Here is a 13575-nt window from a genome sequence, read left to right on the forward strand (position 1 = left end):
CTCCAAAAACAACAGAATGAAGGAAAGGCAGAAACTCCAGACCAGACCTCTCATTTGGCCGCACCCATCACGTGCAAAGGGAAAACAGTGGGAAAACAGTGTGCTGTTGTCAATGGAAACCGTCATGGTGTAAATGTCTGGTGAAATACATTCATTAACATAGTGACGCTTACCAGACTCTCCCCTTGTTTTCCTAATCCAAGCGAATAGCACTATACTAGATGTCTGAAGAAACCATGATGACAATATGCCAAGCAAAGGAAAATATGCTATAAAAGACTATAAGAGATTATTAATTCATAGATGCCAACTTGAATGCCAGCAATAGTAGTGCAAGAGCTATAACGCAGTCTATGAAAGTGTCTAGATGTCTAGGTCAATTTTTAACCTCTGTGAAAATAATACTGTATTACTATCATGTATTCTACTATATAGAGCAAGATTTAGCAAGGTGCTGTTTACAGAATTTCTTTTTATTATTGTTTTGTTTCAATCATTTCTTGAACTGAATGGGCTCTACAAAACAGCTCTCATATTTGAATCCACAGTATCCAGTCATAATGATTATTCACAATATCCTGAGAGTCATTACACTCTTCTGACGCATAATGCTGCCTGAATGAAAACAGAATTCTGCCATTTTGGCTCATGAGAAGGACATACCTAATATTTCAGTCATAGTTACACTATATGCCAAAAAAGAAATGAATGACTGATGCTGTCATGCCATGTGAAACAGATGTTTAATGATGATTCGAGATGATTCTCAATGTTTAAATGAAGAGTAAGAGTTTTTGAATGTTAGTGGATTTAAAAAAACAAACAAACTAAAAAAATAGCTCTGCCAGATAAACAACACAATCCAATGAAAATACCACAGAATATTGTTGACTATTTAATGTCCTGAATGAATCAGCATTCTACATGTGGAGCAACAGGTGACAGAATCACTTGCTTGATAAACAGTAATTCTCCTATTTACTCAATTCACTGTATTTTAAAAAGTTTCTCTGTACCAATACTTCAATTTACCATAAATTATTTTCCACATTTATTTATTATTATACCTTTATAGAAACTGCACATTATTGCATTCAATTTTGTATCTCAGTTACATCTTTACAAAGAATAGGTCTTTACTTTGAAGAGGATAATTTTAGCAGCCGAAATGGTTAAGCCCAATGCAAACTACCATATTTTGGAAGTTATTATATCCATTTAAGACATTTTAATATGTTTAAATCTATCCATTTCCAAAAATCAGTGCAGAAAAAGTGAAGGAAGTCTGTAAATCCAGTCTGGGCCTGACAACTGAAGAATTCAAATACATACAGAACCAAATGCCAAATGTCACCACATCTAGTTACATCAGTACACAATAGTTGCCAGTGACCTTACTGTCACCCCAAAAGTACTAGGTGAAAACTGAAGCTAGAAATGACGTCATAGGTCTTCCTTAGACATGCGAGGACATACCGACAGGAATTAATGCTGTCTATTGCCAAACCAAAATAATTCCAGAGGGCTTTAATCTTTAAACAAATCGCACAAGTGTCTGCATGCAACCTCTTGGCCTAAAGTTTCCATGTGTACTATTACAGTCAACATTGTCATACAAACAACCTGTCTCCATGGTGGTGAATTTAACCAATCAATTATTTTAAAGTGTAATGTTCAAAAAAATATTTTATTTAACGTCAACAAGATTTTATGTTAAAATCAAATTAATTGTTTTCACAGTATACATTTCCGTCACTGTTTCCAAAATTTTTTTTTCCAAAAAATAATATTATAAAAAATAAGAATAATATTAAAATTATTTCTGAAGGATTATGTGACACTGAAGACTGGAGAAATGGCTGCTGAAAAAAATTGGATGACCAAGTAATATCCTACTGCTTGATTACGAAAAAAACTGAGTTTTTAATTATTGGAACAAAAACCTCTGCACATAATACCAATACAGACTAACATTTGATGGATACACTGTCAAGTCTTCTTCGTCAGCTAGGAACCTGGGTATGCTCTTTGATACCAATCTTTTGATTTCAAATTTCTAGCATATGTAAAACTATACTTTTCCATCTCAAAAATATATCTAAATTCAGACATATGCTCTCAAAGACAAATGCAGAAAGGTTAGTTAATGTGTCCATAACCTCAAGGCTAGATTATTTTAATGCTCTACTGGGTGGTTGCCCTGCACGCTTAATAAACAGGTCCAAAGTTAGCTGGTCCAAAACGCAGCAGTGTAGTATCTTTCTAGAACCATGACCACAATAACCCGGTACTGTCAACACTGCATTGGCTGCCTATTAAACATTGCACTCATTTTATCTACATTTAAATCTTGCTCATTATTCACAAAACACTGAATGGTTTAGCTCCTCAGTACTTGAGCGAGCTCTTAACACATAAAAGTCCTTTGTGTCCGTTGATAATACCTAGAATATCAAAACCAACTACAGGCGGTCGATTCTTTTCCTATTTTGCCCCCAAACTCTAGAACAGTCTTCCTAGCATTGTTCTGGAAGCAGACACACTCTGTTAGTTTAAAGCTAGACTAAAAACACATCTCTTTAACCTAAAAATACATGTTTGAGATGTTTTAACTGAAAGCAACTAGCACTAACATATCTTAAAATATGTCAGTTCCATTGTTTTGTCTTAATATGCACAATGGTAATGTTTTGTCTAAGTATGTTTAAAGGCCTAACTAACCCTGGCTTAGTCTAAGTCCTGTCTGTGAAACCACATTAAAGAATTGTTAGGCTGCCTAAACTAGGTCAACCTGAACCGGGAACACTTCCCATAACACCCGATGTACTTGTTACATCGTAAGAAGAATGGCATCTACCTATGCTAATATTAGTCTCTCTGTTTATCCCGAGGTTACCGTAGTCAGCCGTATCCGGTCCATATCCAGAGCAGATGGTGGACCTGCACCTAGACACGACCACAACGAAGCCCTGAATGTCAGCAGAGATCTTGTCAACTAGACAACGACAGTCATCGGCACAGATCCTCAGCAAAGACCACGAGAACCAGACAGGTCCTCCGCACAGACCCTATGACCAGCTTCGACTCCACACTGGTGTGATGAATCCAATCTTCAAGAAAAAGGAACTGGATGAAACAATGAATGCTACAATCCACAGTTTGATTTATGACTTATGATGTAGCCTAAATCATAATTGACACCGTGTTCGTTCACTCATTGGCCTGAGGAAAACGAAAACGAGTCTGGTTTCTCCCAAGGTTTTTTCTTCTTCATTCTGTCACCTGATGGAGTTTGGGTTCCTTGCCACGTTCACCTCTGGCTTGATTAGTTGGAGACACTTAATATTCAACATTATTATTAATTTGACTGCACTATTGACACTATTGGATGAGAATTTAACTGAGTTGGATGATGACATCATTGTTTTCAGTAGAGCTGCTTTATAGATGAAATTAACTAATAAATAAAAACATTGGCGATCTTTACAACTGAACTGAATCAATACTGGATTGACTTCAGTTGAACAATGACACGATTTTATTTTACTGCTGCTATACAGCTGAAATTATCTCTGTTTGCATCATCAAATAATGTAAATTTGCTTTGAATTGTATTTTATAAAGCTATATCAGAATAAATATTGAAAAAGGTTATTTTAAATTGTTAAGAATATTTCACAATATTACTATTTCTATTTTGATCAAATAAATGCAGCCTTGATTAGCTTAAGATGACTGGTTCATAAACATTTGAACTGACCACAACCTTTTGAAAGATAATGTATGTAGATCCAGAAGAAACAGCTCTAGGGACATATAGTGCCCCTAAAATAATTTGGAAACTTAAGCACTTGCTTATAAAGGCATTAGATTACTAAATCAGGTAGCACAGACACACTTTTTTTATAGTTATACTGTGCAAAAAAGACAAAGTATAATGCCACTTTGTCAAATGTTTTTAGGTCCAAATATTTTTTGGGACCATTGCATGTCACAGACAAACAAAATACAACTAAATTACCTTTTGTTACTCCCCAGTGACTCTAATAGTGCAGAGTCCTTGCTTCGGCTATTGGAACTTCCAGAAGACTCGTTGCCATGGGACTCGTTTCCGTGGGACTCATTTCCGTGGGACTCGTTACCGTGGGACTCTGTTCCACTTCCACTGGATCCACTACTCTTCATGTCCACATCCTCATGGAGGGAATGTTTCATCTTCCGTTTGTTATGGGGCGAGGTAGGAGGGTCTTGGCTACTGTCACTTCCTTCAGATGCAAGGCCAAGTTCTGCGCCCTCCGCGAAACTGCCCATGCGATGCAACGTTGCCATAGAACTACAGCCGGCTGCCTCGTTCTGTCCCTCCCGGGAGGAGAACATGTAGCGTTTGGAATCAGAGTCCTCAGACATCAGGCTGGGTTTGAAGATATGAAGGGGTTTGAAGGCCAAGGCAAGTAGATTACCCCATCTTCATGGTGGTGCGTTAAGAGGGAATTCAGATGAGCGCAGGTTTGCTATGGGAATAAAAAAAACAGACAGAACATGAGTCTTTTCATTTTTTATCTGAAAAGATCTGGAATTCTTGTCCATAAATCACAGTCAAACATTTTTTACAGACATCGGTTGCAAAAAGATGGCGTCTTGTTTAAAAACATAACTCAACATGTAACACATCCAAAATATAAATATAGGAAATCTACCCCACTTTACTGAAATGCTGCAATTAAAGTTTGCGCTCTTTTAATTCAGATGAAAGATCATGCCATGGCTTATCAGTCTTCTATTGGCCACGTTTTATGTGATCCAAATTCGTAGGGCTGAGTACACTGAACTTTGGAAGGCAGCAAAATGTACTGCAAACCTTGCATGAGCTTGTGTTGCCTGTCTTCCACATTGGCATACATACTAGATGTCAATGGAACGAGAAAACAAAAAGAATAGTGTAGTGTGACCACAACTTTAGACAAAGGTACATGATGATGCACTTAAACATGTCAAAAGAATCAAGGGCAAGATGTGACAGAAATCCCTCTACAGGAGATACAATCATGTCTTTAGTTGCACAATCTTCACCTGTATCAGATAAAGTTAAAGTCAAATGTATGACTGTTCATCACAAAGCCAGATGGTACATCAAAATGAAGCATGCAAAACACTATCTGATCAAATTCTGGTGTAAAATCTATACACAGGTTGGCCTTTGTCTGGAACCAAAGAGCTTAAACTTCGCGTTCAAAGGTGGCCAACGCTGGTGTCCCCTCATTGTGTCTGTACCATGTCCTTTAACCAAACAGATGTGGCATTTCAGGTTGTAAACACGGCCTCCTTCAAAGGATTAATCCCAGCAAGTGCACATCAAAGGTGTTAGACAACTGTCTGGACCAACACTGGACCTGACTGGTTTTTATACCTTCATGTTGCCATGTAAATGGCAGGGGAAAAAATAAACTCTTATCCCTTTGCTCTAGAGAAATAAATAGTCGTCTGACTAGAGTAGAGAAGACTGAGCCAAATTTCCTGGTCAGGACCTGAGATGGGCCGAAATAAGGAAAGACACCTTCAAGACTCTTTTACCCAAGAGCTGAAAATACACCTGTATGATTGCCAGAGAGTAGAGTACGTTAAAGGATTACCTGTGTGACCAAGTCACTAAGACATGGATAGATTTACTATGCATGCCTGATATATTGTGTCAGGTAGACCCAAGCACAAAAAATGACTTTGGGGCAAGATTATCCTCATTTGCAAAAATGATTCTGAAAAGGTATCATATGTCGAATAATTAAAATAAATATAGTCTTTTTGAATAATACAGTGAACTAAACTTTAAAAATTAATAATTTTAACTTTAAACTCAGATTGGATTAGCCACTTATAGCAAATAATTTAGCCATATCTATTCATTTCCATTGCATGTTGCATGGTTGCTTGCCATCTCTGCCTCTTAACCTTTTCATCATTACATCTCTACCATAAGACCTGCCCTTCCGGCATATGCCAATTACTTTTCAATGCATATAATTTGGTGCCCTACCCAAATCACACCTGTATGACTTATTAGCACCAATGAGATGTTAATATGTCTACTGTGCCTACTGTAACCTAGTAACCCACAGGCGATGACACAACAATGTTAACCTTTGGACTTTCGGTTGCATAGTGACATACTGGCCAGGCACTGTGACACAGTTGACTGAGAAAGAAAATTAAGTCAACATTTACAGAATCATTGATTATGCTATATATGGCCATATATGTGACCCAAGCCAATAAGCTTGTGTAAATCTCAGCACGATCTCAGCAGCAAGTTGAAACGTGACTTTCAGACTTTTACTACCAATCTTTAACTAGAAGCTTTTAATCTACAGAGAAAATGACAGAGCCAATTCTCCAGATCTTTCTTAAAGTCATAGAGTAAATCAGATGTTCTATAGATGTTATGTGATGTACAAATTACATTTGGACTTTATTCAAACCCTAGGGGTGTCTTAATGTGATATTAGTTGCCTGGGGGCCATGAAGCAGAACACTGCATTTTAATATAATTACAGCTGACATACCTATAGTGATATCTCTTTCTAATACAATCATAGGTGCTCATGGCAAAAGCACATTGGGTATCACATGGGCTCAGACCTTAAAATCAATGATTAGTAAAGATAAGGTGTTAATAGGGGTGTGTCATTTAACACTCACACAACGAATCATTCACCATGGTCCAGTCAGTTTTTTCGTCACATGATCGGTGTTGATCAGTGATCAGTGTGCACTATGTAAGACTCGAACAGCTCGTATTGGATGAGCTGATGGAATTCAAGCGACTTTTATCCACCTGAATTAAATTGTTTTTATTTCCATAAAAAGCAAAACTACAGTGGAGGCGTAATGTGAATGTAGCTTTGAGATATTCTGTCCAAACTTCACCCTCACACTCCGTCATGACCAGGTCATGACGATATGACGCGAGAGCTTTTCACCTCAACGAGTAATCTCGTCACAGTTTAGTCATTGCAAGCCTTTGCAATGTCAATTATATCCATTAGGCTTAGATGTAAAAAATACATCTGAACTAATGTGGCATTGTTAAAAGAAAAGACACAAAGATAAATGATGCAATGACATTCAAAGCATTCAAGCCAATACTATTCAAAATCTTTACTTCATGAGGCAAATTCATGTACCTTCCTGTCCTCTTAAGTAAACGTACCCCGCTAAAGTGATCATGTCCAAGTCCACTGCCAGCACTGCGCAACAAGTCTAAAGTCACAAACCCAATGCTGATTTAGCACTTTTATTCCAAGTCACTATGCTCAAAGACCAATGACTACTACTCAATATATTGTACAAAAACTTAGCGTAATAATTAATGGATTAGTTGAATGATGAAAGACACATGAAAGACAAAAAGTTTCACTAGTAAAACAAGTAGCCTTGTCATCAATTGTTTATTTTGGTAAGTTAGCATGATTAATGACACAATAATGGCTTCTTACCCAAACAACAACTCAATAATATTTTTTTTCTTAATTATAATATGACTAACTTAAATAAGCATTGCAATTGATTCAGTTAATTGCTAATTTTAACCATTTGTCAGCAAGAAAGATAAATAGGAAAAAACAACTTTCTATAAGCTCAGTCTATCTGCTCTTAAGCATCTTTCATTGCATTCTGAAAGACTGACATCAGACACATTTGAGTGCAATATTCCACTCAACACCAAAAACAATAATCTACTGTAATGTTCACTAAGTAAAGATTAGACAAACAAAGCCTAAACGTAATGACATATAACATTAACCACACAACCAACCAACTTGCAGACAGTTTTATAACTCAGTATCAAGTTAGAGACATTTATGTAATTGAATGTGTAGCAATGGCACATGGGCTACTACCTGCTTTACATAAGGACTTACATAAGTTTACAGACAGCTCTGAATGAAAATAATTACTATTCAGATGCTTCCTTACATTTTAACACATTTATACACAAATAGCACATATTAAAGTAGGTGGTGACACAAAAACTATGAATCGTTTATGCTGAAAATACTTCTTAGACAAGAAAACTCGATTTAGACAAGAATATCCATTTATATCCAAACCCTCTGACACACTTCAGTACTTGCATTTTGCATCAAATTTATTATAATGTAAAATTCAATGTATAAGTAATCAAATGTAAATAAGACTTTTACCAATCAAACCTACAGGGCTTGGATTTCCCTTGGTTTACAGTCAGGGTTTAAAGTTATAGGGTTAGTTAAAATGTGTGTTCATATTAGCTATCCTTTTGTATAGACAAAATTCAATGTACACACTGTAAAAGACTGCACACTAATGTGATATTTCATCAAATATACCAGAAGATCAAAACAATTCAACACACAATAAGTCTTAATTTCATAGATTTAAATGTATTAGCATGTTTTGACTCTAAATGAAACCTTACATTTGATATTTAAACATTTAGTTCAACAGTCATGAAAGGATTAGACACAGGGATTGATGTCTGTGTTCCATGATGTCATGATGTCAATCCTCTGCCATCAGGTCACGGCTTAGAACACCCTCTTCCGGAGTAGTGTGGCGGGAAAATGGTTGGTAGGCTGTACTACCCAATCAGCTGACACACATTTGTGCATTTTGAATGGATAGAATCCAAATGTACCAATTTTGAAACGGTACAGATTCATGACCTTACAGTCTTGCAATGCAATGCAATACGGCGGCACGATTAATCGAAATTAATCTCCGCGCGATTTGGGAAATCCATGATTTCAGATGGAGCAGCATTTACTGATCATAGAGCCGCGCTTCACTGACAAGCTGCACATAAAATAAATAAATAATAATAAATAAAAAAAAATCGCAGCCATTTCGATTTCATGATTGCCATAAGTGAGTTATTTTATGTTATTTGCATTTATTTTTGCAGCCCTACAATGCAATACCACAAGACATATCCTAGTTTTTGTATAGTTTTTAGTTAGAGAATCAAACAAAAGTTTGATAGTATAAATTTTAGCATTGAGCCCTTGTATATGCTGGGGAAATTGTATTATTAACTACAAGATTGCGGCCTATTTCAGTCAGTAAATACATTTGTTTATGAATATGCTGTTGTTGCTCTAAAGATGTGGCTTATTTTGGAGAAACAGAAAGAGAAAACCTTTGTCAATACTTGTGCTAAATAACTTACAACAAATTCAAACCATTCACTACAATGTGACTCACCAAAATTGATGTAATGATGTAGCTGCTTGAGTGTCGTCTGCCCTTACATAATACTAAAGTCTTTCAGGTAGTCATATTCCAAAGTGCCCTTGTAAACAGCTGTTTGGTAACAATGCTGGGAGCAGGTACCTAGCTTACCAAATCTTTCCAAGAAGACACGTGCGATTGTGGTTACACAAGGGCGGGTGAGACCACCAGATTAGGTTGTGTAAGTGTCTCATCCTTCTGCCAAACCTAAATTCAGCATGTTTTCTTTACTTTGTGCATTTTTGCAATACATAGTTGAGAATTTGGGACTTTAGGAAGTATTTCTTATGGTTTCTGGTGATCGCCAAAGAAAAAGCAAAGCCAAGAAAGCACAAGTATTTAACCTGGTATCCATTTTGCTACAGAATGCAATAAGAGTATCCAGCTGTGACTGGTTTTAACCAACATAGGACGACCTTACAGCTATATCTTTACCACTCTCTCCGCCTATAAAAAGCACTGTTAATCAATTCCTTATCTACACTCATGCTTGTCTGTAAGGATGGCCAAGGTAAAAGCAGCAGGGCCAGGTCAGCTGGAAAACCCCTCCAAGGAAACCAAAGCACATATTTGCACTGGTTTTACATGCTGTTTGTGGGTCAGGCCCATTTCTGGAAGGGAAGGCTTTTCACAAGTTACACACTAATAAAATCCAATGAGTGCAGTGTATGAGATCTATGTCTATATGAGATTGCATGCTAAATGCTTTGAATAGTTGAAAGTTTGCCACAAATGAAACAGCACTTGCTCTGACTGTAATTATTCTTCACATGGAACTACTTACAGAAAAACACTTTTCACAATTAAAATTGTGCAAATAACATAATTGTGCACTCAATAATTTTGCATCATGCATCGCGCAACAGCCAATTATCTAGTTTCAAATGCCAATGATAAAAATGATAGTCAGCCATTGTTATTTTATTCCATGATCAAAACGGTCCTATATTAAATTAAACCAAAACCAAATATCACATAAACAAACAGGAAAACAGGTTTAAAAAAAGCAGGATAAATGTGATATATGGACTTTTAAGGTAATTAGCCTAGTTTTAATAACCCAATGTTAGTGTGAAGAAGAAAACTAAAAGCAACTTTTAGATATTAATCTGCAAATGCGATGGACATTGGTGCTCATCTAGTTAGTATACCATAGCTCTTTAAAGGCATCTTGAGTAAAACAACTCATGAAGCACAAGCACATACAAAAGGATAAAAACAAAGCAACCTGTTTTACAGAATACAGAAGTTTGTTTTTCATAACCCTTTCTTATAGTTAGTTAGTGGTCTTGGTTCTCTCAATTATGTCTTCCCTCATAAGGCGAACTGAATGTAGAATAAAAAGACTTTTATAAGCTGCCACTCATGAATGTGCATAATTGTAAACATAATACTATACGTTTCTTCAGAGGTAGAATGATTTATGCAGAAAAAAAGACTTTTAAAGCCAACTAATAAACCTAACTAAAACTGGTTATAAAACTCGTTTAAAACATAAATCACACCCTCAGTGTAATCTAATTCCATGGTTTTGCTGTTTCTCATCTAATTTCCATTGATTCACTCAACAAAATAAAGTTGCAACTTAGAAAGATAGCATCAATGAAAGCTTTAGCTTGATGGACTGTTCCGCCTGTTCGTGTGGCTCTGTGCCAGGAATAATCTCTAAATACATAAAAATGCACCCGAGGACACTCTTCGTGCGTCATCACTTCCTACCCTCCTACTGCCTACTCTGCCCTAGTAGCCAATCCCATCGCAACTGTCAGCGCTTTCAGCCTATCTTGTTGAGCAAGCCCTGATATTAAACACATCACCAATGCTCACCCACACTTTCTCTTTTATAGCCATGCAAGGTGAGAAGTTCAACAACAACCCATGTGTCCGTGCAGCATGCATCTGAAACAGCTTTATTTGAAGAAAGATAATGTTTCCTTTTACCAACAGATCATACGAAACACATCATTTTTTTTGCTTGTTAAAGAATCTATTAATGCATTTATCTTTAACAGTGCCCACCCACTGTTAGAAGATGATATTTCCTGGATTACGCCAATGCTGAATGTGCAACCATTATTCCAACATCGACAGCATCACCAAAAATAGATCTAACAATTACTTGTCTCTAGGTTCTCATTTGGATCTGTCTTCACTAAGAAAATAGATTAAATATGAGACAAAATGATGCCATTTAAACAATGTAGCAAAGGGCAAATCAAAACAGATGTTGAATGAAAACACTTACAACAATATAAATTCTCACAATGTTTTACTTTTAAATGTTTTATGCTTTATCTGTACATTTTAAACTGAATAAATTATGACATATGCAAACGAAAAAGCGAATTATAGCTTATAGCAACATTACACAAAAAAAATTAGGGAAATCAAATTGTAATGTGTGGGTCAGAGTTGAGAAAAAGACCAGTTAAACAAAGACCAGGGAGACACATCTGCTGCACTTTCTCTGCATATATATATCACATGTAAATACAAAATAGAAAATATCAAATTGCTTGTAGAGTCGCAAAATGTAAACTATAGTATTATCGCCCAGCACAAATCTGTTAAATGCAGCAATAAGGGATTAAGATATTCTAAAAATGAACATCATGATTTTCCATACAGCTGCTTTGAAACAAAAAGTGCTTTAAAAACAGTTTATGCTACGAAATACATGGTTTGCTGTATCAATGCAGAGTTTACGTGTTCGATACATAAGAGGCAGATTAAGGTATTTGGAGCACCTCTTGCAGGAGTAGGTCAGATTTAATAGCCTACCTCTGCGTATCCGAGTTCAAGCTCAACTACAGTATACACTGTGACTTAAGTGGACAACAGCCAACTTCAAGGTTATATTTGCTCTTTTAAAATCAAATTAAATTCAAAGCTGCTATCATTTGCCACCCAAACCTTTAAGCCATTCTTACTTTCCTGGTAACTAAAAGGAGATGTAAGGCAAAATGAAGTCTCAGTCACCATAGACACTCCTTGTATGGGAAAAAAAATCTAGTGAATGGTTACGGAGACTATAATTCTACCTAACATTTTTCTTTGTGCTCTAAAGATGATATAACTACAGAATGTCCATATACTGGCAGTACAATTTATTAAGTTTGATTAATTTAAAATATAACTTATGCAATAAGTACCTCATTGTCTTAAGCATAAGTCTGATGTGAGTGTGTCCATCAGTGGAATGTGTTACAGCCAGATATTATCTAACAAACATGACTCTACCCGTGACAATTATATATACAGCCTGCAATGACATAATGTTCACATCAAGACCCATATAGCAAAGGTTAAGATACATTCATTCATTTTGGAAGGGAAACCTGTGGCAAGCTAACTTGGCAATTATTCTTTTATTACTAGTTTATATTGTTGTTATTACTCTTTTTTAATTACTAGTAAGTAATTTATGGTAACTGGTAACTTTTTACTAGTAACTATTCACTGGCATTCATTCATTGGTATTGGTATTTATTCACTAGAAACCATTGCTTAATCCTTACATAACTATTTGTTAGGAAATATAAAACAGTTCTTAGTATTAGAAAGTGTAATACACAATGAATACTGTTGATTATGCTACTGTTGATTATTATTCACTGCTGGATTTGTTACTAAAATGTAAGCATAAGAACTAGTAACAAAATAGATACTAGTGAGTTTTAAGGAATAAATGTTATATTGGCTTGCCATGACAAAAGAGGCTAGTAGGCGGTCTCATAACTAAAAGTTCACTTGTTAGCAAAATATATTGCACTTTCATATAGTCTCAGTAACTAAGGTGCATTTAATAAAAAAAGTTGTATAGTTTTCTTCATTTAGGTAAACAATGAAGACACAACCTGCGATTTAAAGGGCTGTGGGGCACTGACCGGTGATGACCTAATCACTGACACAGTTATGCAACGCGTAAGTTTAACACATATAAAACATACACATTTGACATATATATGACTGAAACTATGTAAATCACATAGTTTGTGACAGTGTATCTGTATGAACCACCACTTTGTGTGACACAAACTTGTTTAAGACTAACGTTATTGGTCACATTGCAGTCAATGGAAAGTGTTATACAACCCCTCAACAGCCGACTTTTTTAGATAAAAATGAATGTATCTTACCTGACAACTTAAAAGGTATTTTATTCGTGCAGGTTGGAGGAACTAAAGCAGGTCTCCGTCCTGTCTGGTAACAAAATGATATATATTCCTGAAATCCCAGTCAAGACGCAGCGTCAATTTGACACACTTCACCAGCGAATCTCTCACACCGCTGCCCTGGATCTCTGGAGCT

General features: G+C 36.1%; 1 protein-coding gene across 3 annotated transcripts in view; it reads right to left on the reverse strand.

Annotated features, from left to right (window-relative positions):
• Positions 1-13575, reverse strand: part of per2 (period circadian clock 2) — a 32522-nt gene extending 18947 nt beyond the window's left edge. For all 3 annotated transcript variants that reach the window (XM_067452673.1, XM_067452674.1, XM_067452672.1), the window contains exons 1-2: positions 13404-13575; positions 4022-4511 (exon numbers count right to left, since the gene is read on the reverse strand). In XM_067452673.1, the coding sequence (XP_067308774.1) occupies positions 4022-4407 (386 nt within the window). In that variant the 5' untranslated portion in view covers positions 4408-4511; positions 13404-13575. The remainder of the gene's footprint in view (positions 1-4021; positions 4512-13403) is intronic.

The sequence above is a fragment of the Pseudorasbora parva genome, chromosome 9 (assembly GCF_024679245.1).
Source record: "Pseudorasbora parva isolate DD20220531a chromosome 9, ASM2467924v1, whole genome shotgun sequence".
In the NCBI taxonomy this organism is placed as follows: Eukaryota; Metazoa; Chordata; class Actinopteri; order Cypriniformes; family Gobionidae; genus Pseudorasbora; species Pseudorasbora parva.